This window comes from Microtus ochrogaster, assembly GCF_000317375.1.
Source record: "Microtus ochrogaster isolate Prairie Vole_2 chromosome 6 unlocalized genomic scaffold, MicOch1.0 chr6_random_2, whole genome shotgun sequence".
NCBI lineage: Eukaryota > Metazoa > Chordata > Mammalia > Rodentia > Cricetidae > Microtus > Microtus ochrogaster.
In genome coordinates this window covers 7,791,540-7,815,615 of record NW_004949095.1, presented here as the reverse complement: position 1 = coordinate 7,815,615, position 24,076 = coordinate 7,791,540, and the positions used below count along the sequence as shown (strand labels likewise).

The window sequence follows — 24,076 nt, the reverse complement described above, 5'->3', positions numbered from 1 at the left end:
ACAGTCTAGTTTCTTGAGATCTTTATATATTTTGGAGATCAGACCTTTGTCAGTTGCGGGGTTGGTGAAGATCTTCTCCCAGTCACTGTCTCACCTTCTTTAGGCAACTTTAGCAGCCATTTTTCTATGGGTCCTGTATGTCCAGTTTATATTGTATAACATCAAGCAGTCTAGGCAAGAGCAATTTCCTTGTCCAAATAGCTAACAAGCTCCATAAGGAGCCTCTTTAATGGCCATCATCCACTTGAAGTAGATTGGTGCTTTCAGGGGCAGATGTGTCTCATTGTCAAGAAAAGTCCTAAGTTCTTAAAACATTCTAAATGCCATATTTTGTTAGTCTTTGAAAGGTTTGAAGAGTACTTATCTAATTGAAATATATCTCTATATATCTAGAAAACCTATGTAACATGATTACAAGCTTGAAGAATATCTAGCTATCTGAAATACATCTCTGTATATCTAGAAAACCTAGCTATCATGACTACAAGTTTGATTATCATAGGTACTATCTATTAACCTATATTTCTTAATTATACATTACATTTGTAAATGAGCTGCACAAACACAATACCTTAATCAAGAGCAGAAATATACATATAACAAAATTAACCTTAAATTTGTATTAATAAACCAAAATCCATACCAATGCAAAGTATTCATCTTTATATCATATTCCTCTTTAAGTGTGAACAAACATTTATAAACAATATTAAGGAACTTGAACATAGTTCTCTTCATACTGCTTCCTGCTGTTTATTGGGTGAGGTGTTTTTAGAAGTTTACGGTGACCTCTCAGGGGTCTTGGTCCATCAAACAACATTAGTCTGGAAGGAATCCACAGGTTCTCACCCTCTGTAGAAAGTGGAACCTCTTTTCCAAAGCAACATATCCTTAGACCCAAATTTTGACGTCAAGATACCTTTAAAACATATATGTTGGTTTAGCTTAGAATCAAATATCTCTCTATACTTAGCTCATTCACAGTCAAAAAATTCAAAGTGAACACAATAATATAGAAAATCCAGACTCTCTGTGTATATTCTGTCTTTACGAGGCTTATTTTTTCTTTATTCCTTTAATCTTTGACTGTCTGTACTCTGTCTCTTTAAAGACTTTGTTTTATTTTTCAAACTATTTCTTTTTTATAACTGTCTATATTCTTTTTCTTCTCTCTCCCAAGCCTATATACATTTATCCAACACTGTGGCCCATTTAGAGGTCTTTTTCATCTGAATCTGTCTTTATTGTATATCTGTAATCTTTTTCTGTCCAGGACTGATTCTAAAAATGCTAAGTGGCATGGCTAGGACTAAGGCTGCTTTGCCTTTTGGCTCTACCCAGTCCAACATGGCAGAGGTCCATTCAGTGCCATCTCTGCAAGTCATGCTTACAGCCCTATTTTCAGGCACACAGCAAGTCTATGTTGCCATTAAGCAAGTTGTAGCACTCTGTTTACAAACCCCATTCTAAGGCTTGATCTTAAAGAGCCAGAGCTGTTTGCACAACTAGCACAAATGAGGAAGCCCTTTTAAAGAAGCAGCTCAGTTTTGGTTGCTCCTGCTGAATCAGGAAGCCTTCTCTTAGAGGAGCCATACCTATGCTCACCTCCAACAGACAGAGGCTATCTGAAAAAAATGTGGTCACCAAGAAACTGCTCTTAATTTGTTCTTTTGTGTCTATAATTCCTTTCCAAGCTTTCTTAGATTTTACATGGATATAGCTGATCTCATTGGCACCAATTTGTAGGTGGAGGCTGTTCATTAGTTCTGGTTGCCCAGACCTGAAATAATCACACAGAAAACTATATTAATTATAACACTGCTTAGTCTATTAGCTTAGGTTTCTTATTAAGTAACTCTTACATTTTAAATTAGCCCATTTCTATTATTTTGTGCATCACCACAACGTCATGGCCTACAGGCAAGGTTCTGGGTGGTGGCTAGCATCTTTCTCCTCCAGCAGCTACATGGTGTATCTTTGACTCTGCCTACTCTCTCTTTCTCTATTTGCTTGGAATTCCCACCTTGCCCTATTCTGTGCTGCAATAGGTTCAAAGCAGATTCGTTATTAACCAACAGTATTCACAGCATACAAAGAGGAATCCCACATCACAGCTCCAACTGTCTCCAAGATATAGACAGAGATGCACATCCCTCCATAAAATCCTATCCAAGCCACAGCACTCCGGCAAACTTGCCATCCACATTTCTGTTGAGAGCCACGGTAGTGGCTACTGTTAGTTGGAGATAGTGGTAGGGGTGAATCTTTTCCCACCTAGAGGCCTAACCTGGAGACAAAATATTATGTGACTCCTATTTATCACCAAACTATGTGGCATATACTTGCAGACTTTGAGAGTACCGAGTTCTCCATTTCCAGCTCACTTTATGCCACCTACATACCCCACCATCACTCAGAACTCCTCCTTGGGCAATCTAGGCATCTAAACCCAATTCCATGTCCCAAAACCATAAAAAATAACAACCAAGTTTTCACCTTTCAGCTCTCTGACTTCCCTTTCTCTGGTGCATCTGTTCCCATGTAACCTTAGTCTAGTCTAGATTGCTATCAGTTATGCCCTAAAATCTGGTTGAACACCAACTATGTCCTCCCTAATTGATGCACACAATATCATGAATGCTGTTTAGTTTTTTTCTCCTTTCATTTTTGGAGTCAGGGTTACTCTGTGTAGCTCTGTCAGTCCTGGAACTCACTCTGTTCCAGGCTGGCCTTGAATTCAGATTCGCCTGCCCTTGCCCACCTGGTGCTTGGATTAAAGGCATGCACCATCACTGCCTCACCTAAAGATTTTTTTAATTATGTATTTATGTATGTATGCTCATGTGAATTTGAGGGATTTCCCAGAGCTACAGTGGAGGTGGGCACTGGGAAGTAAACTACAAGCAACAAACCTTGCCTGGGTCAAGAGTACTTATCTTAGTGATACAACCCAAGTCTGTGTTCAAAATTCTCCAAAAATAAATTCTGAAACAGGCCTGGGTGAACTGGCTGTTTCTGCTCATGGGGTTTCTTATTTTCATAACTGGAGTGAGACAAGTGGCTTGCATGCTCTCCTGACAAACTTTGGCTTTCTTTGTTAAAAGAGCAATGACTTAACAGCTGTTTGTTCAGGGAATTCCCGGTGTTCTCCTTAGTTCATTGGTGCCACTGTGTCTCAAGGTCAGAAGTACACAGAAGAATCCAGTTCTATGGGGATCACACAAGCAGGGGTACTTCCAGGTTACTCTCCTCTCTAAATTCCTCCCACCAGGTTTTGGGGGATCAGACCAAAGCCTCTAGGATGCTAAGTGATTGCTTCACCAGTGCACTCTACCTGAGCCCGCTATTCTCTTACATCATCTACCCGATGTCTAGTACATCAGCACCTATGCATCAGACTAAGCTGATGTTTGTTGAATTCTGAGAGGTGACTCCCATGGGCCTTCTTCAGAATTGCCTTTATGAACTAATGAGTTGGACTGTTTTGATTTCTGCTTTTTATGCCTTCCCTCTCAATTAAGATTGTTTTTCTGCCATTTTGTTCCTAGTGTCCCAAGGCATTCATTCTTACTCTCAGAGAAGAGGAGCCTGTGATGACTGAGATACCCAGGTTACTGTTATGCTTTGAGGACTTTTAGAGCCAAGGCAGGCCTTCCTCTTTCGGTTTTACGTATTCCAAACTCATTTCCCATATACCTGACCCTCACTCTGCCGTGACTCAGATCCTTCTGTATGTAATGAAGGTGAATGAGCAAGAAATTGTCAAAGACAGGAGCAACTGTGGTTTATCCCAAAGATGTTGGCAGTAGAATCTTGAGGTTTTGTTTACCAGGACCTTGATGCAGAAAGCTCATTCATGAGCCTCTGAGGCCTACATGGTGGTATCCTCTCCTATATTCATGAAACTGAGTTGCTTAATGTTTGCTATGGGTATAAAACTGTCTTAATCATTCTGGTTCCATTGGTTCATCTACGCTATACAGTAATCTGTGATGTGGGCACTGGCATTCCATGTTCAAGCAAAGGTGCTATCATTTATAGCACAGTGACTTGTGCAGCTATAGCGGGCCAGGAGGAGGGGTGAACAAGGCAGGACTCTGAGCATTTGTAACATGGTATCTGTACCTATTGTCTTTTTTCAGGCTCCATAGTCTTTATGCTTTCTGTGACAGGAGGGTTAGTGCTCTGGGTCTTTTGAAGGAGATGAGACATTGCAGAGAAGGAAGTCATGTGATCTTATTTTGCTTGTTTTCCTTCTTTTATTTCAATTTCTTTAAACTACTTTGCTCAATGGATATTGATTTCTTAGGCATTTATCAGAAGTTGCTCTGTTCCTGATGTCAGGTATTATAGGTAAACAGATTATGTTAAGGCTTTCTTTCAGTCCTTGTAAAAGGGCATATTTACCTTTGCTGTAGGTCTGGTAGACTGAACCTGGAGAACTTGGAGGTCTTATAGAGAGTCCATAAAACTACACATGAAACATAAATACATTGTAGACTAGAAGACAAGACCCCAAGCCAGGCATGGTGGCACAGACCTATGATCTTAGGCATTGGGGTGGCTAAACAGGGCTACTGAGTGAGTTCAAGTACACCACTTAGCAAGATTGTCAGGAAAAGGGGCAGTAGGTACAATTCAATGGTAGAGTGATTTCCTAACAGGTTGAAAGACCTAAATCTACTCCTCAGGTCTGAAAAGACTAAAGACTAAAATGACTAGAGCCCATGTCAGCATCCCTCTGATAGCCAACAGAATGTATCTGTCCATGAATTTCTTACAACTGCTTCTTGCTTATTGATGATAGAATTGAGCCCTGGCCTTCGATGTGCTGTTCCTTTAAGCTGAAAATCTAGAGGCTCTTGGTATCTTAGTTATTCATGAATTTAGCAAAAGCTTGAGTCAAAGTTATGAAGACTTCAAATCTAATAAGCAGGACCAGACCCCAAGTCTTCCATGTAAGGCACACTGTCTGTGCAATGTCAGCTTTGGCTGTGCCATTCTTTGCATTTCTCATGAGCACTCTTAGCAGAACACTGACAGTGTCAGTGATTCCTCCACACTTTGCAAAGATCTGTGACCTCGTCGCAGTCACCCCTAAGATGTTCATAATTTACTGTCTTTCTGTTGCATTTTTCATTTTCTTTCTCTTTTGTTCCCTGGAGAATTTTTCTTCCTTTCTTAAAATCTTAGTTGTGAAACTGAGAGAATGTTTTTAATTTTTCTTTAATTTTTGATTAGTTATATCTTCTTACACACTTAAGTTTGGCTGCCCCTCCACGTTTCCTTTCCCTCATTCTCCTGCCTCACTCATACTTCCCACCCTTCCTAATTCCCCCCTCCATTTTCATTTTAGGTGGTTTATACATAGGGTTTATATATTCTTTATTTGACTTTTACCTGCAGAAATTGATGCATATCATTGCTAATATACAATAGAATTTCTAATATATTACAATATTAATACACTGATATAATTGATGCCTATCAATACTTTTAAAGATGTACTATAAATGTAAACATGTGTAAATGATGTGAATCTTATAAAGCAACATTTCTTTTTCATTTTTTTGCTTTGTTTTGTTTTGTTTGAGACAGGGTTTTTCTGTGTAGCATTGGAGATAAAGCGACTTTTCTACCAAGTGCCCTCTCAGTAGAGGCATAGTGAAAAGGAGGGATCTGTTCATAGACAAATGAAGTTGGCCTCTCACTTTTAAACAGAGGAATCATCATATAAATTTATTTGTTGAGAAAGTACTATGTATAGATTGAACTAGAGGCTGGGACCTAGAAAGGTTATAAGATCCTAAGCTCAAACATCCAGAGTGTGAAGTTTCATGTCGTACATACATAAAACATGCCATAGTAGCTCTAAGTCAGGAAGAACTGGGGATTCAGAAAGCCAGATAAGAGATTCCAGAGAAAGATGTAACTAAAAGTTTCTAAGATATTCATTTTAATATCTCATTTCCAAGACTATTGTAACCACACAGCTGTGACATGCCTTCTCTCACACCAAGAGGCGAGCGCTGGAAGACAAGAGTGCCTTCCTTTCCTCATTGCCCCTGATGACCGCAGTGTAACATCAAACTAGATTTAGCACCTGATGCCCAGAATGCAATGCTTCTGTTGATATGATTGGAACACACCAGTGCTTCCTCCTGGGGATAGCTATCTTCAGGTAAAATGGATCAGCAAGCATCAAGTCTCGGGGGAACTAAAGCGCTAGCGCACTTATTTGGGATAAACCTTAGTCTACAACTGAGAAACAGAGTAGAGGCAAAGACATGGGAGCCCATAAAAACTTACAACTATGACATTTTCCTTCTTTCTGTGTGGGATATTGGGTTTATTTTATATCAGTGCACACCTCAGCTGTCTTCCCCAATCACTCTCTAATTGTTTTGTGAGACATGGTCTCTCTCCGAGCCATAAGCTCCTTAATTCAAGTAGATTGGCTGCGCAACACCTTCTAGATCCTTCTGTCTCTGTCTTCTGAGTGCTGGTATTACACTATGAGGCACCATTTAGCTTTTCCCATGAGTGCTGGTAACCAAACTCAGGTCCTGTGATTGCACAGCATGTACATTACTGACTAAGCCATCTCTCTATAACACAGTTTACTTCTTAAGGCCCCATTTTATTTGTAAAGTGCACATTTTATACTAAGTAGTCTTTAAGCCTACATCTATCCCTGGGATTTCCTGTTTCTATGGCCCTTATTAAAAGCAAAACAAAACTAAATTAAACTAAAAACTTTTTCCCTGTTTCTCTCAGTATGTACCCAACAGAGGGGTTGCTAGATTATATTAGTTACAGGAACCACACACTTTTCTATAACTCCACTATTTCATGTCTTTACCTTTGGTCTTTATCATAACCAATTTATGGGACTGATTATCTTACTGATAATCAAGTGGAGTTCTCGCAATATACATGCATGAAAGGCATCAAAGGCCTTCTAAATTTTGTGTACAAGATCATAAGGGAAGATTTGGAATGGGACTCCCCATTTTCTGTCCTTTAAAGATGTTGCATGTAAAATCCAGGCCTTATGAATACAGAGGACATAGCTGAGGTGTCTTGAGTTATTTGTGCGGTTGAAACAAAGACTACTTAAACCTGAATAATTTCTAATGAATATCAATCCATAATCCCATTTTTGGAGTCTAAAGACATTTAAGGTCAAATTTTCATCTGATGATGAAAGGTAGGTTATAAATGGGAGCAGGAGAGAGACAATGTGGCTATGGAAAGGCAAAGAAGCCAAGCCAATCTCCCCTTTTACAACAAACTCTCTGTTGACACACTAGCATTTATCCGTTTGTGAGGACAGATCTCCCATGGCCCAATTCCATCTTAAAAGTCTCACATCTTAATATAGTTTAATAGCAATTGTAGATTTACTTGATCTGGGAATATACAGGCATTGAAGCCATATAGTACAAGGTGAGGCTGAGAACGAAGCAAAATGTCATCATACTTGAAGAGCAAGTGGGTGGGGCCACTTGGTCCACAGACCAGTCTACTATGTGGAGCTTCATGTGGGTGTCTCATCATAGCTTGCCTGGAAAGAGGTATCTTTGGAGTTCCAACACATTCTAGAAAGTGTTAGCAAATGGGTGCTTTGATTTCTCATCTGAGTAACAGGAAAGCTTGTTCAAAAATGACACACACAAAGCCAGGCGGTGGTGGCGAACGCCTTTAATTCCAGCACTTGGGAGGCAGAGGTAGGCGGATCTCTGTGAGTTCGAGACCAGCCTGGTCTACAAGAGCTAGTTCCAGGACAGGCTTCAAAACCACAGAGAAACCCTGTGGCGAAAAACCAAAAAAAAAAAAAAAAATGACACACACAGAGAGAAAAGAGTGCTTGACATGAAGCCAGGCTTTAATGCCTACTCCTGGTTTAAGTCATCCTTATAATCAAACAGGAATTCATGCCCCAAGTTTCCCAGAGGGAGGGTCCCTTCTGGTTGAGATCCCAACCTTTACATTACCAGAGTAGGAGGATGGTGGTCGGAACTGCTTTTTTACAACATAGTTGTGGTCTTAGGTTCTACTTGAAGCTACAGGAAAAAAAAAAAACAGTTCTTGGTCTTGTTTCCACAAGGACTGCATTGCTAGTCTATCAATCAAAGTTTTTAGCACTCTCTTGTGGGTGGGCTCTGGGGCGACCTAACAGGCCTCCTCTATTGTCTTTCTTCTCCTTTCATAGTTCTTTCAGATTCTTCCTCCCTGTAGAATCACCTAGTCCGACATTATTATCCATTGAGGATATGGCAGAAGCCCCCACAAGTAGATCCTCTCATCCCTAAATCTAAATCAAGTTATTTCTCATCCACATTTTGATTTTGATTCCAGCACTGAGCTAGCCCATCAGACTGAGACTACTAACAGTGGCCTTCCCCAAGAGGGGGAGCCATGTTTTCACTACCTCTATCTTACACACACACACACACACACACACACACACACACACACAAATGTATAATATATATGTATGTATATATATATGTATATATGTAGTGGTCCTGCAATATAGGTATAGTTTATATATACATACACATACATATATGTATATGTACATAGAGATAGAGAGACCCTGCATATATAGGTATAGAATCAAGAATGTTGGCTGGTTGGCTGAATAACTATGCTACAGCCACAGACAACAGAGCTGCCATCTTTGTGGCTCAGTCTTTAGGGGGAAGAGCTGCAAAACAATAAATATCATTGGATATAATGAGAATAACAACTCATTCTGTGTACAAGGAGCCTCCTATAATAATTGCACTAATGAAGAAGAAATTGTACTTATTTTAGTGAAACATCCAAAGCAATACAGACAGAATAGACTGGTGTGTGTGCCAAGTGTACTCTCATTTATGATTCATCTGGTCCTCTCACCTTACAATACAGTTACCACTAAGAGGTCAGCAAGATAAGCCTTTCTGTAACAACAAAAATGGATACCATAAAGTGGTATGGGAAGTCCTTCTGTATATGTGTTGCTCTTATTGGTTAATGAATAAAGAAGTTGGCTTTGTCTGTTGTTATAGGGCAAATTAGAGCTAGGCAGGGAAAACTAAACTGAATGCTGGGAGAAAGAAGGCAGAGTCAGGAGATGCCATGTAGCCACCAGAAGGGAAAGACGTGAGCCACCAGTTGGAACCTTGCCAGTAGGCCACAAACCTCATGCCAAAATAAAAACTAATAGAAATGGGTTAATTCTAGATGTAAGAGCTAGCTAGTAAAATGCTTATGCTATTGGCCAAACAGTATTGCAAATAATGAATGTGGTTATTTTGGAGCTGAGCAGCTGGGAACAAATAGTCTCCTACAACAATAAAGGGAAAATGTCGTAAGAGGAACAGCTCCAACAGTCTTCGATTAATAAGTTTACTTTAGCTATTATCTACAGGCTTGGATTTCTGTCTCAATGCAAAATAACAGCTGAAATTGTGTGTGTGTGTGTGTGTGTGTGTGTGTGTGTGTGTGTGTGTACAATAGAAAGCATATTTAGTAAGGAAATGAATCTTCCTGAACATTGAGAAGAACTAATGTTCTTATTGACGATTTTGTGTTGTATAAGTAGATGCATTTTATAGATTTTTTTCATTGTCAGCATGATTAAAATGAGAATCAAAAAGTGACCTCTATGAAATAAGCTTTAAGTGTTTAAAAATTACACTTACAGGGCACACCTTATGGTGTAAATGAAGCATATATACAGGTGGGGGAAATGTATCCTTGTGCACAGGACCAAAATCATCCAAATACCCTCTCTTGGGGAATAGTCTTGAGAGAGGAGTGTACTGAGTCTGACTTATTCAACTGTTGCAACAAAAGCATACTCCAAATTCAGTCTTTGAATGTTTTCAAACTTTGGATCAATTAGTCTTTTTTCCTTTCCTGCTCTTTCCTTTTTAGCTTTGGCTTCAAACTGTCAGTCTTCCTTGGCACATATTGCCATAGGAGATTCTATTGGTTGAGGGTGCAGCGGTTGGCACGTTAGGGAAAGAACAATTAATTCTAATAGGTAGATAGTATATTAAACCCATGTGTCTTTCCAAAATTTCTCTATATATCTACCTTCTTCTTAGAAATTCTTTCTTCTCCCCATGACCTTTTAGGAGTAAAAATCAAAGAGCTTTTAGAAATCACTTGGGGATCATTGCAAGAGAAACCCAGTGAGGCCTAGGGAAGGTCACCTAGGCTGTGACTGCTTCATCATGTAGTCTCTTATGTTCTTGAGATGAGAAACTATCCATGGTAAAGATTTTACAATTACCCTGGATTTTTTCCTAAAATTATTCCAAAATGTAGACTGGGGAAATAGCTCTGTTTGTGATGTTCTTATCTTACAAGCATAAGGACCTGAATTTGATCCCAGAACCCCTGTTACAAACAAACAAACAACAACAACAAAAACCAACCTGGATTTTGTTACACACTTCTAATCATAGTGCAGGGGAGGCAGAAATAGATAGCTCTCTAAGGTTCTCTGGCCTAGTCTACTTGATGAGGTTTAGACCTCATCTCAAAACAACCAAAACACAGGTGGAACCTGTATAATGAAACCTAAAGTTGGCCCCTCACCTCCACAAGTGTGCGCACACGTACAGATGCACTAGCACACACATAAATGCACACACATGCATGCAGAAAATATAAGTTTTATTTGAAAAGGAAAACATCTCCAGCCTTACCATTCCCTCCATTCTGAAGAGTGTGAAAATATATGCATGGGAAGTGGAGAGATCTGTGCGTTTTTGTAATCATAACAATTATATAGACAGTAAAAAAGAAGCTGACCAAGTGTGGCCAATTAATTTGGAAAGGTAGGAGGAAGAGTAACAGAGCTTAGTATTGGGTGAGTAAATTATTCTCGAAACACTTGAAAAAAGGAAGAGGAACTGGAGGGATCTTAAAAGATGGATCCGCTCCCCCGTGCCTGCTCATATAGTCATCTCAAGCTTCCTGGAGCCAAAGCAACTGGCTCTACTGAGAAAGACAAATGTTCACCTCTGGGTTTTTGTTGGTTCTCACAGAGAGGTCTATGTTGCAAACAGAATTCGTGTCCCTTCCTGCTCTCATCTGACATTGCTGTACAGCTGTGCAACAGCTGTTGAGGTCTCCCCTACAAGTAGCTTCTATCCAGTGGTTGGCAAATGGGTATACAGCTGAGATGAGATATTCAAATGACCTCAGGACCCCATAGAATAAATCAAAACACTGAAGTAATGCCTTGGACAAACTTGTTCTGATGTAACTCAATTGCCGAACTTTATTTCATGGTCATTACTGAATTGAGTGATCTATTTTATCAAAGCATATGGAGTATGGAATAATCTTCATAGCTGACATTTAAGGAAGGTCGGAGAGAGGAAGTGATCTTCACCTGTAACTGATAGGTGGTCTCTGAATGCCAAAGTTCTATCAATCAAAGAGCTTGACCACGACATGTTTCCTATGCGTTTACATTTGAGCATGAAGGGGAGAAGATAAGCCAGGGTTTCAGTGCAGTTAGACTGGCTGATAGACCCTCTTAGATGCTGTGCAGTTTATTTCCCTCAAGAGGTAACTATCTGGAGAAGCAATGCATTGGTTGGCTGAAGTGTTTTTTTAACTACTGGTTGCTGTTCTTATCACACATTCCCTTTTGGGGTGAAACAGTCCATTGACTCTGGTTTAGTCTGGGCCCATTTCCCATTTTGGTTCCTGTTACTGACAGCAGTAACAGGAGTGTATGGAAACAGTTCAACTCCCTGCTCAAACACTGTGTCTAACTGCCGTGCATCAGGTACCTAGCTGAACGTGTGGGAATATATTTTTTTGTGCCAACTCTGGTGTTCTTAACCTCGGACCACTTCCACTTTGGACAGACAACATAAAGGCCATCACAGAAGTTGAGGACTTCTAGTGCTTCTAAGTGCCAGGCTTTGGAGAAGGGCCTAATAATGAAGGGAAGTAGTATAAAGGCAAGATATGTGGTGAATAATGTCTAGCTCTACGTGACCCTGGCTATGTGAGCTGGGAGATTCTTCTCTGTTCACAATTTTGTCTTCTCACTGATAGAGCCGACATTGCTCACAACACAGGTGTTTTCTAACAAAAGACAGAATTAAAATGTGGAAGTATACAATATAATACTATGAAGATTTATTATTACCAGAAATCTAATGTAACTGAGCAGAAAGCTTAACGATAGAAACAGACCTTAGACTGGGCCAGAAACAGGTGCTAGGCAGGAATGTAGACAGAGCCTTGGGAACAAAGCTTTTCTCAAGGCTTGTCAAGTACTTGAGAATGTGTTCTGCCTTTTGGGTGTTCATCGCCAGTCTCGTGTGTATTTTGTCAATTGGGTTGGAGTAGGTTAGAGGTAAATTGAGGGGAGGGAAACTGGGGCCCTGGAGCTACACAGGACACTGACCCCATCTCTTCCCAGCCTTTCCAAGCAGATGGTTGGTGTGACACTATCAATAACCGGGCCTATTGCCGCTATGATGGGGGAGACTGCTGCTCGTCCACACTGTCCTCCAAGAAGGTAAGTGAGAGCACCTGGGGTGGGTGGGAAGGTCATGTGGCTCCGGGAGTTAGGAGGGTCTTGCTAGCTCTCCTTCATGGTACAGTCGTTAGGAGGGAATGGCAATGAGTAAGGAGTTTCTGGAGTGATGAGGAGATTAGCTGATTAGGAAAAGGGGTAGTGAGTACGTCTTCCCAATACAGTGACCCATTGGGACAGCAATGGCTTTTGTTCCTGAAAGTCTCCTGCCAGCCTATCATTGCCCAGACCAGAAAATGTCTTCCTTCTCTTAAAGGTTCTAGATGACCAGTGGAAAAAACTTCCCGGTTATTACTTACCTTTGCTCTATTACAAATACATCATAGGGATATAATTACAGGAGCTACATGAGCCACTCTCTTGAGCAGATCTGCAGCATCCCTTTGTCTGATACCCTTTGTCTCTGTTACTCTTGGCTCCACTAAATTAATAGATAAGCTCCTTACATCTGTAAAACTGAGTGAGCTGAAATTTTACAATGTTATGAGTAAAAAAATGCAAGTGTTCTGGTGATATTTGAAGCTAGTTGGCAAATTCAATTGGAAATCTCCTGGTGTTATTTTCTTCTCTGTATTATCTCCACAATAAAGACATGATGAGCTATACACAGACTAGAGTACCACAGACAGGTTCTGCCCCCTCTGCTCACTATGTGCCAGGCACTATGTTCAACATTACATATGAACGAGGTGACAACACGGAGTGCTCAGGGACTCAATACATCATCAACAAATTTGGCCCTCTCTTTCCCTGACAACTTACCAGTCTTGAGCTAAGAGAAACAAATTAGGAACGTTGACAAGAAGGCAGAAATCTGGCCGGCTATTTTCTATTCTTACTTGTGGAAATAGCTACTCAAGGAGTCTATGTATATTCAGGAAGGCATGGCCACCTTGGAAGAAGTTGTTTAACTCTCTAGGTTTCATTCTGTGCGAACCTGGGCCAGTATACAAAAAAGCTGAGATGCTAAAGGCACACCACATCTCTGCTGACTCCTACATCATGTTTTATTTCACATGTGCAAATAGTCTCACCCGTCCTCCAATCAAAATGTGCAGTCACTAAACCCATCCCTCAGTGCGGCTGCACTGATGTGTGACATTGCTGGTTATCTCATTTAATCATGAGTACCCAAAAGGTATTTACCACTCTTGTGGCTCAGTAGCAGCCATTGTCTTTGATTCTAATTAAAGGAATTGCTTATCTGTTGGTAACAGTACAAGCAGAAACAAAAGCAGCTTTTCTGTGTCATCTCTGAAATGGGAGAGGGATAATTACATAGAACTGAGCTAACAGTCTCACACACAGAGGGTAGGGAGTTGCGATGTCTCACCACCCCACAGTATACCTTAGGCTCAAGAAAGGCAAATGTTCATGCATATGAAGATTTCAGGAATTATCCCGCTGCCCCAAGAGCACAAAGTCAGAAACATGGAACATTTAGGGAGTCTAGGCTTCCCGTGTGGCAGCCATTGCTCTGAGTGAAGTCAGTGGTAGTGGTCCTCACAGGAGATGTGCTGACATTCGTCTTTCCATCTAGGAGGATTGCAACAGAAACAATCAAACTAGACGTTGTCAGTAATGTTAGGGATTATGCCAACAACAGTTATAGGTGTGTAGCAAGGTATAAACGTGTTCCACCATCCATTTATCCCAAGAATGAAGATGTTTTCTGGAGGGTGGAACTGATGTCTTCTCACCTTATAGATGAAGAAAGGAAAGCAGTGATGGATTCCCTTGCCTAAAATGATATCACAAGACGGCCCAGTGTTGATTACTGATCTATGATACAAACCTCTGATCTTATGCTTCTTTGTAGGACCAAGTGAGGGAAATTAAAGGCAATTGATACACACACAACTTAATGATTTCAACTTCCTGTTCATTCCCCTAGGTCATTCCATTTGCTGCGGACTGTGACCAGGATGAGTGTACCTGCCGAGACCCTAAGGCAGAAGAAAATCAGTAACTCTAGGACCAGAGCCCACCCTCTCTACCCTGGAGGCAGACTAAGAGAGAGGCTCCTGCCTCAGGATGCAAAGGATGAATGAACAATCCAGGTCCCACGACTGAAGGAGAGCCTAGAATGGAGAGTCATTAAGACATGCAAGAGAATGTTTGTGGGTGCCAATTAATGCATTACGTAGGCCAAGCACGGAGGAATTAAGGGCGAAAGTGTCTTTAAAAAAAAACAGTTGATTAAAAAAGGAAGGAGAAAGGTGACAGGCAGGATCCCTCTTCCTCGTTTGTCCTCTGCTTCACCCTTTTCTCAGCTCTCACTCTCTTCCCCACTCTGCACGCTGTCAGTGGCTCAACCCCACCCAGCGTGTAAAACAGAATATTAGAAGGTAAGCTGCCAGGGACACTCTGTTAATCCCCATTTCAGATGGACTGTCATCTTTCAGGGCTATCTACTCTAAACTGACCCTTTGCCTTTCTTTTGAGTAGTCTCTCTTAAGTAATGCACTTAGCTATGTCTTTGTAAGTATTTAAACATAATTATATAAATATTATATATTTTGCTGTTTACTAAGCTAAAAGTTATCCATTGTTCCACACATGCTGCTGTGAAGTTCATGTCCAGATGGATACTGAAGCTTCGAGAACAGAAAGGTCCTTTTGCCCTCCTTCTATTGATCAGGATTGACAGTTTGGCAGGTAGAAGAAAGAGGAAATGCAATTCTGGATCATGGCCTGTCAGCTGAGCATCATTTTATGACCTGGGAGCTGGGCCTGCTGAAGGGAGGTAGATTTGGCATGCTAAGAGCAAGAGGCATGGAAAGTTACAAATGGGAACCCATTTGGCAGCAGTCTAGTAGAACTAGACAATGGTTTCTAAGTATCGGCAAAAGGAACACACAAACCTCCCCTTCTCAGAACTCTATTAGTGTTGGTGAAGTCCAGGGTCTTTTCCACTCCTTCGTGCGCCTAGTCCAAGTGTAGCTGCCAGCCAGTCAGTCTCGTTGTATTAGGGCTCATTCTCCGAACACCGGGCTTTACAGGAACTTACACCCTCTTCATACTTGGCTGGTTGGTGTCTCTCCTTGTCGGAAGTCCCAAAGTCTGGCCGTCATTCACAGCCACATCACCAGCTCTTGACTTTCTGAGAAAAGTAAAGGCTTTGGAAACACAGTAAGGGAAAGGTAACAGGCGATGAAAGAATCGAGAGGGACGGACGCATCAAGACTGTCAGAGAGGTTGGGGGGGGGTCAGGATTAAAGCAGGGTGGGGGATAAGAGGACAGAATGAGTGAGGAAGTCCCTGTCCCAAGGCTTCAGAGGAGGCTGGAGTGATCCTCTGAGCGACAAGATAAATCGTATTCAAGTGGCAGCACCTAAAGTTTGCAGCAACCCAGGAAGGGAGCCTGGGAACATGTGGAGCGAGGGTGACACTCTGTGGGGAGAAAGAAGAATTTCAACTATTTAGGGTCCATGTTGTTATCTTTGCCATTTCTTGTTCAGTAGCTGTATGGACTACACCCAAATAAATCACATTCGATAGCTATATGGACTACACCCAAATCAATCACATTTGATAGCTATATGGATTGCACACAAATCAATCACATTCAATAGCTATATGAACTACACACAAATCAATCACATTTGATAGCTATATGGACTGCACACAAATCAGTCATATTAACTCTTCTGTTTCCACCCATCTTGGGCTCACATTTCCCCATGAGATCTTATCTAGCTCTGTGTTCTTATAACAGTTTCTGGATCAGACCTAGAAAGTTAGTTTTTCCTGTTTAACATTGGTCTTGTCCTCTTAAAAAGGCTCTGAGCTCTGTCTCCCCCTAATTTTTTCTTCAGTGGAAACTGAGAGCAGACAAAATTTGAAGCCATCTCTGATATCTCCACAGCTTCTCTTGTGTTCTCCCTATTCTTCATTATCAATGAAGCAACTGATCAGTAAAAGGAGAAAGGCAACATTATTAACCATCATCAGCACATCATCCACGCTGTTTACGAGAAGAGCAATATTCTGCAATGACTGTGGCTGTAGCAATGTACACATTCTTACCTTTAAGTAAGTCAAATACGAAAAACAGAGTCATTGAGATAGAGAAGAACAGAGTTTATTAATCCAAAATTCCTTTATTGCCTCTACTCCTAGTTACAAAGTACACAGTTGCTTAAATACTGTTCACTGTCTGGGTCTCACTTAGTGCCCTCAGTCAGAAGAGACAACTCATGTATTTTTGGATCCTGATAAATTTAAAATAGAAAGAATGAGAGAAAAGTTAGATTCTCTACTAAATACACACACACACATACACACACACACACACACACACGCACGCACGCACTATAAAATTGTTCTCTTGGAGAAACATCCAAATTCTAGGATGCCTTGGGCAATCATGACAGATGAGACAGAGCCAGACACAGGGTAATAGCTATCCTGGGCATAGCCCTGCCCAGAAAGGCTATGGCCCCGTGTGTCCATGCTCAGCCTTTCTATTAAGTTAATTAAGAGTAGCAGAGAGGGCATTTCCACTCCATAGTTCATTTGAAGATACTTTGTTTTTCCCTTGGCAACATTCACCATGCCCTGGGAAGGCAAGAGGACTGTTTCTGTGGTGTATAAAAATCTCTTCAGCCTGAAGGCCACTTAGCCAGAATCAACTAGAGACAGCAGCTGCAGTCTTGTCTAGACTTTGTCCCCGGGCTTCAGTGTTTGGAGCAACACAAGTCCCTAATAAAGAAAATGATCATAGATCCCAGGGACAACTCACATGTCCCCATGTGTTTGTCTGCATCTTGTTTCTCTTACACATCCATAATGTCATCCAGGACCCTCTGTCTGGCTCTTTGTTCCAGATTCACTTCTCCATTTCTTCTTGTTCCTAATAACTAGAAGTCTGAGGTCCATGTGGCTGAGGGGTGGCTGACTTCAGTGGCTAACGTGGCAGTCTTCAATCCCAGAGACAGGAAAGAGGTCAACAAGGACAATGTGCAGATTCAGGCAGAAAAAGTAGTGAGTGGAGAGTCTCCTTGGTTCTTCCCTTCCCTTTCCAACATTAAAAGGCATTGGTCTTGACAGTTCATCTATTCTGCGTGATTGCTGTTGAGTGTGTCAGTTAGCACCCAAGGGGATGATATGATTGGAACACAGTGAAAGGAGCTGATCTACTGTATTGTAATGTAAAACAGCTACCACCAGTTATTTTATAAGATTATAAAATGTTCATTAAAAAATCAGCACACAAAATATGAAGTGTGTTTGGTGTCTTATTCTTTGTTTAAATGATTTATTTCTGAGTCACTTTTCATTGGCCTCTACCAGATCCGCAATTCCTTTATTGGCTGATCATACCCCTCAGTCACTTGAAAACTATGTGTTATATAAATAGGTTATGAAAGAGAGATAAACACAAAAGCCCACAAGAAGAGATGACATTTACAAAGGTAGGGTGTGTGACAATAATGCCAAGTGCCTTGTGAGCTATAAAATACTGTTCAAGAATCATTTACATTTCAGAAGTGATAAGCGTCATCTCTGGGGACTAACAGGAGATGGCCTTTGATGGGTGCTTGGTAAAGGTTGTCTGTGATTTGATAGGCAGAAGCAGAGGAGGGAGTAGAAAAGAGAAGATGCAGAGATAGTGACGGAAAAGCCTGTCCATTATTGGACACCAGTGAGGCGTCCGGCTTAGCTGAAAGAGAGTACTAGAGTACTAAATCAATATGAACCAGGCATTTGATTAACACAATCTTATTTGGGGGGGGGGGGAGTCTGAAAATCACGTGCTTCACAGATGAGAACACGAGCCCCCAGTCTGGAGAAGAAAGTTCTCCCAGATCACACAACTAAACCAGCTTCAAGCCTGGTTTGGGGGATACTGAGGTGCAAGAAGAAAATAACTAGAGATCAATAAGAAAAAAGGAGGTGGGGAAGTGTCAGAGGTGTCACTGCTACCTCTGTTTGTGACACTGTCATTTCGGAGAGAAAGGGGAGTTAGGAGAGCAAGTTTTAGAACAAGAATTTTAATTTGCTCTTTTTACGAACTTTCCTCGATGGACAGACAGAAATTAGCTTGAAATTTCATATAAAGCCTGTGTTTAGCAACCTGGAGGAGGCTTCTGCACCTGGGATCAACAGGCTAAATTCTCTGCTTATGCTAGGCATAGCTGGGAAAGCCACATGGATAGCCTGTCCCACCTATCAAACACTAGGGAAGACATGAGGAAAAATAGCTGGAAACATAATTTTGGGTTGTGGGAAATAATAAAAGAAATTATTACCTGGAATTTTCTGCAATAACTTGCAAGGTGCCTTCATGTCATTTTTGCTAACTGGGTAAGAGGCTAGATCACTTTTGCTTTTGCCAGTTCACAAGTGAGGAAATTGCATGACAGAGAGATTATTAGAAGTCTGAAGTATGTATACTAAGCTGCACATTGGAATCAGACTCCAGTTTTTGTTTTGTCTTGGGCTTTGCTCTTAAATGTAAAGTGTTTTCTGTTATGCCATATGCAACTCAGTAGACCCAAGAGTGAGCCCAGAGCCTTCTGCAATGGGAAAGTTCACAGCTTTTCATCTGTTTGTACTTGAAGGTACTCATTGTGGTTTTCCTAGTCTTTCTTCTTTCCTGCTGTAGTCCATGTCAAATGGTAGGAAATCCTCCTTGAGTACCCTCCATCGACCCTCTTCTCATGCCAGGCCCTGAGTGTAAGCAGATGCCCTTGAACATGCCAGTTTGGACAGCTGGACAGAAATAGCTGGCAAGGTTGCATTCTTCTTAATAGTTTCCCCAGGGAAAGTCCTGGACAGAAACTTTAGAGCTCTGGTTTTCATTGACTGACAAATTGAAATGACATGAATACTCATCCATAATCTGAGAGACCTGAGCAAGAGACCTGCTTTTCTTTTCTGGCCTTGCAGGTGATGAGATGCCCTAGGGATGGAAAAGGTAAACAGGATGCTTTATACTTCAAAATTGCTCCAATGAGTCTCCAGACCTGGTGTTTGGTCACATGTGTGTGTGTACATGCATGTGTGAATACACATGTATTCATGCATGTGAGTGCACAAACATATGTTGGCATACATGTATGTATGTGTGTGTGGAGGCCAGAGGACAGCCTTGGATATTGTTCCTCAAGCACTATCCACATTTTCCTTTTAAGACAGAGTATCTCTCTGTCCTGGAACTTGTGCAACGGGTTAGGCTACTTTCTGCTCAGTGCTTCTGAGGGATCCACTTATCTCCATCTCCCCAGTGCTGGGCTTAGAAATGTGCACCACCATTCCTGGGGGGTGGGTGGCTCCTAGGCCCTTGCGCTTACAGTGTAAGTATTTAATACGCTGAGCTCTCTTCCCAGCCCCTGAATCACGTTTCTTTGTAAATCACTTCATTTGATTTTCATATTTTGTGTGAGAGACAGAGAGACAGGGACAGAGAGAGATCAAGAGAGACAGAGGAGAAAGAGTACAGAGTCGGGTGGGTAGGAGTGAGGGATGACCACAATGTATTGTATGAAAAACAAATTTTAAAAGAATATCACTGATTCCCACTCTCTGATAGTTTTTAAAGGATCGTGTATTTGTAATGATCTGTGCCAATGAACTTTCTGTGTGTCTCTCGCACGTTACTCCTGCGCACGAACAGCCTTGGTTTAGAGAGTCCATATTTATCCTCACGTCTGTCAAGCTGGTGTTTTCCCATGAGAATCCAGTCTGGTGATCAGTGCATGGGTCTGCTTCATGCACTTCCTTTCTGATGGTCATTTTTAGTTTTGTTTTTCCTGACCCTGCTACTCCATTTTAGGCAACATTGTCAAACATTCATAAGAACTAGTGTGGCAAGGTTGGGATGCGTTCCTCTTACTATCTGTGTAGAGTTACCAACAAATATGTTTTTAAAAAACTTCTAAGCTCTGCAAGATAGTTCTGAGGAACTGCAATTTGCCAATGTTTTCCCAATCAAATTTCCTTCTAAGGATAATTTAATATAGTTGAGCTTCCTCTTCTTTGTCCTTGTTCACATCAAAGACATTTATTTGAATACAAATAAAAACAAATACAGAGAGTGATGACATTGTCATTACTACCCAGCTATGCACAGTGTATCAATTTGCTTTTTCTCTCCACTAGGTAGCCTACATGTTTTTGTCTTTAAATGTTTGTAAACATAAAAGTAACATATTTAAATCTCACAGAAACTCTGTCAAAACTAGAAAATGCCCTGATATCACAATTGATATACAGCTCAGTGTTTTCTAGAGGGCAAACCAAATTGTTAGGACACAAATGACTTCAAAGTATTGACTCTGTTGGTGATGAATCAATAGCCACACAAAACTTCCAAGTGGTCTTCACTGAGAAACACTACTTATATCTTCTCCACTTTAACTGGGATTCTGTCCTTGAGAAGCTGGGAGCAAGGAAGATTTTCTCATGTCCTGCAAAGATGGAAAGTCAGGCAAACCGTAATTTGAATTCTGCCTCCAACCCCCACTAGATAAACATCTAATTACTGACTCTTTCTAACCATCAGTTTACTGAATGCCCAATGCTTGCAGTGCCAGGCAAGCAGGGATTAAGGAGCATGTGTTGGAGACAGTGAGTGTAGTCTACTGTCTCAGAATTTGGAAAGTACAGAAGCTCAGGAAACTGCTTTCTAAAGACTTTCAAACCCTCAAGCATCCTGGGAGTCTGACCTTAGAGGACCACTGGGACGTGTGCCATCATTAACTCTATGCTTAGGAGAGGGAGAGCATATGCTGACTCCCGGGTAGCTGGACCAGGAGATGTTCTAGCCCACTGACCCAGGGAGAAGCAAATTGGATTTGTAGGGTAACCGTGGTAAAGCTTACCACTGAGAAGGGGAAAACAGGCTAAGAGGAACTTCTTAGGAACTGGAAAACTGGACTCGTAAATGCAAATGGAATCTACCTAGAAAATTGCGTTAGTTATGTCACAAAAAAACTGGTAATTTTATTCAAAAAGCAAGAGATTGGATCATTAAATATTTTATAATAACCCTATCCAGTGCGGATTTCCACAATGTTCTCTATTTGAGTTACTCAGTGCATCAGCCACCACACAGATCTTGAGATCTAGTATATGAAATATGACTAGTGAGACAGAAGAAATTTCTCTTGTACATTACTTTGTGTCAATCCATTAAATGTGAGTGGTTAAATGTGTAACTAGTAGGTACCTTGCTGGAGTATAGTTGTAGCATGCTATACTTATCACTCCACTTGCTTTTCAAGCATTTTCCTTGTGTGCTGTTTTGTTTTATTTTTGACAGTACTTAGCATTTCTATTGCTGTCATGAAGCAGGTTGGGAAGGAATGGCTTGTTTGATGTCCATTTCCATATTGTAGTCCATTACCTAAGCCAGGACAGGAACTCAAGCAGTGTCAGAACTTGGAGGCAGGAGCTGATGCAGAGGCCTTGGAGGGGTTGTGCTTACTGGCTTAGTCCCCATGGTGGGCATAGCCTGCTTTCTCATAAAACCCAGGACCACCAGCCGAAGCATGGCATGATCCACAATGAACTGGGCCTTCACCCTGATCAATATCACTAGTTAAGAAAATACCTTATAGGCTTGCCTACAGCCTGGTCCTACGGTGCCATTTTCTTAATTGAGGAGGGAATCCTCTCAAACGACTTTAGCATGTGTTAAGTTGACATAAAACTACCCAACATAGTCCTGGAGATTGAAGCCAGCACTTCACACCTGCCAGGCAAGTGCTCTTTCACTGTTACATCTATGCCCTGGGCATGAAGTTTTAAATCATGTTACTTACATCTCATGATCGATGTAAGGAGACATTGGGCACAGATGAGCCTCCAATGAGAAACTAAAAAGTAAAAACCTATCCTATTCTAAGCTGTGATTTCCATGACACCTTTATACAATGTTTACTAGATAAGGAGACAGCATCACTAGATGAGTAATGGAAACATGAGAGCTACTCAGAGATAATAATAGACGTAAGAGCTACTCAGAGAGGTACAGAAAGACCAAGACCTGGTCTACAGAAAGACCAGGCCACCTGGTCTACAAAAAGAGCAAGGTTGTCAAGCCTGCAATAGGCAGAACCAGAATTGAACCCAGCAGTCTGTTTCTATAGCCTGTATATTAACAAACCCTGCTACTCTAGAATGCTTCATTTCCTTAGAAATCAGTGTTCTGTTTTGTGGGTTCTCAGATCCGAGAGTAACACCAAGGACCCTACTACACTGGCATTCCTTTTCAGAGATTCTGTCCGACCTCATTCTGAGTTGGTCTCTTATTATGAAGCTCACTGCCTCCCAGTGCCGTGCATTTCGTATTATAACCTTCTCTGGCTTAGAGGAATCAGTGCTTACAACATTGCTTAGAACATCATTATTGTATTCAGTGTTGTCTTAGGGTTTCTATTGCTGTGAATAGACACCATGACCACAGCAACTCTTAAGAAAGAAAGCATTTGTGGCTTTCTTACAGTTCAGAGGTTCAGTCCATTATCATCATGGTGGGATATGGCAGCAGGAAGGCAGCCACGACATTGGAGAGGTAGCTAAGAAGTCTATATGTTGCAGACAACATGAAGTGAGCTGAGATACTGGGCGTGCCTTGAACATATATAAGACCTCAAAGCTAGCTTCCACAATGGCACACTTCCTCCAACAAGACTATACCTACTTCAGTAAGGTTATATCTCCTGATAGTGCCACTTCCTTTGGGGGTCATTTTCTTTCAAGCCCCCACATTTTGCTCCATGGCCTCTAAAGGCTTATAAACATACAATGCAAAATGCCTTCAGTCCAACTTCAAAAGTCCCCGTAGTTTATAAAAGTCTCAGACTTATTTAAAAGTCTAATGAGATTTATGCAATCTCTTAACTATAGTCCCCTATAAAATTGAAATAAAAAAGGCAGATCACATGCTTCCAATATGTAATGCCACAGGATATGCATTACTATTCCAAAACTTAGGGAAGGGAGTAGAGGGAGAAAATACTGGACTAAAGCAAGACCGAAAACAGGGCAGTCTCTAAACTGTGCATCTCCATGTCTGATGTCAAATTGCTCTTCAGGTCTCCAACTCCTTTTAGCTTTGTTGACAGCAGCACACTTCTTTCCCTTGGGCTGATTCTACTCCCTGTTAGCAGCTTTCCTTGACAGTTAGCCCATGGCCTTGGCATCTCCAACATCTTGGGTTCTTCAAGGCAATCCAGGCTTCAGCTCCACAGCTCCCCTCAATGGCCTCTCTAGGCCTCCATTCAGGAACACCCCTAACACATGTCTGACCTCAGCATCTTTCCTTAGTAGTTCCTTGACTCTAAAACCAGAACTGTATGGCTGAAGCTGCCAATTTCTGTTGCTTGATGGGGCTGGAACACAACCCCATTGTTCAATACATTGTCACCAGTTTTCTGTTTCCATGGTTACATTCACTGCCTGAGTTTGGCTGTCCTTGAACTTGCTCTGTAGTTGGCTTTACTTATTTCTTTTCTTTTCTGTTTTTTTTTTTTTTTGGTTTTGGTTTTTGTTTGTTTGTTT

General features: G+C 41.2%; 1 protein-coding gene across 1 annotated transcript in view; it reads left to right on the top strand.

The window, feature by feature from the left end:
* Pappa2 (pappalysin 2) overlaps window positions 1-14,542 on the top strand; it is a 246,201-nt gene extending 231,659 nt beyond the window's left edge. The window contains exons 21-22 of the mRNA XM_005363933.2: window positions 12,449-12,547; window positions 14,460-14,542. Coding sequence (XP_005363990.1) covers window positions 12,449-12,547; window positions 14,460-14,534 — 174 coding nt within the window. The 3' untranslated portion in view covers window positions 14,535-14,542. The remainder of the gene's footprint in view (window positions 1-12,448; window positions 12,548-14,459) is intronic.
* Window positions 14,543-24,076: the final 9,534 nt, after the last annotated feature.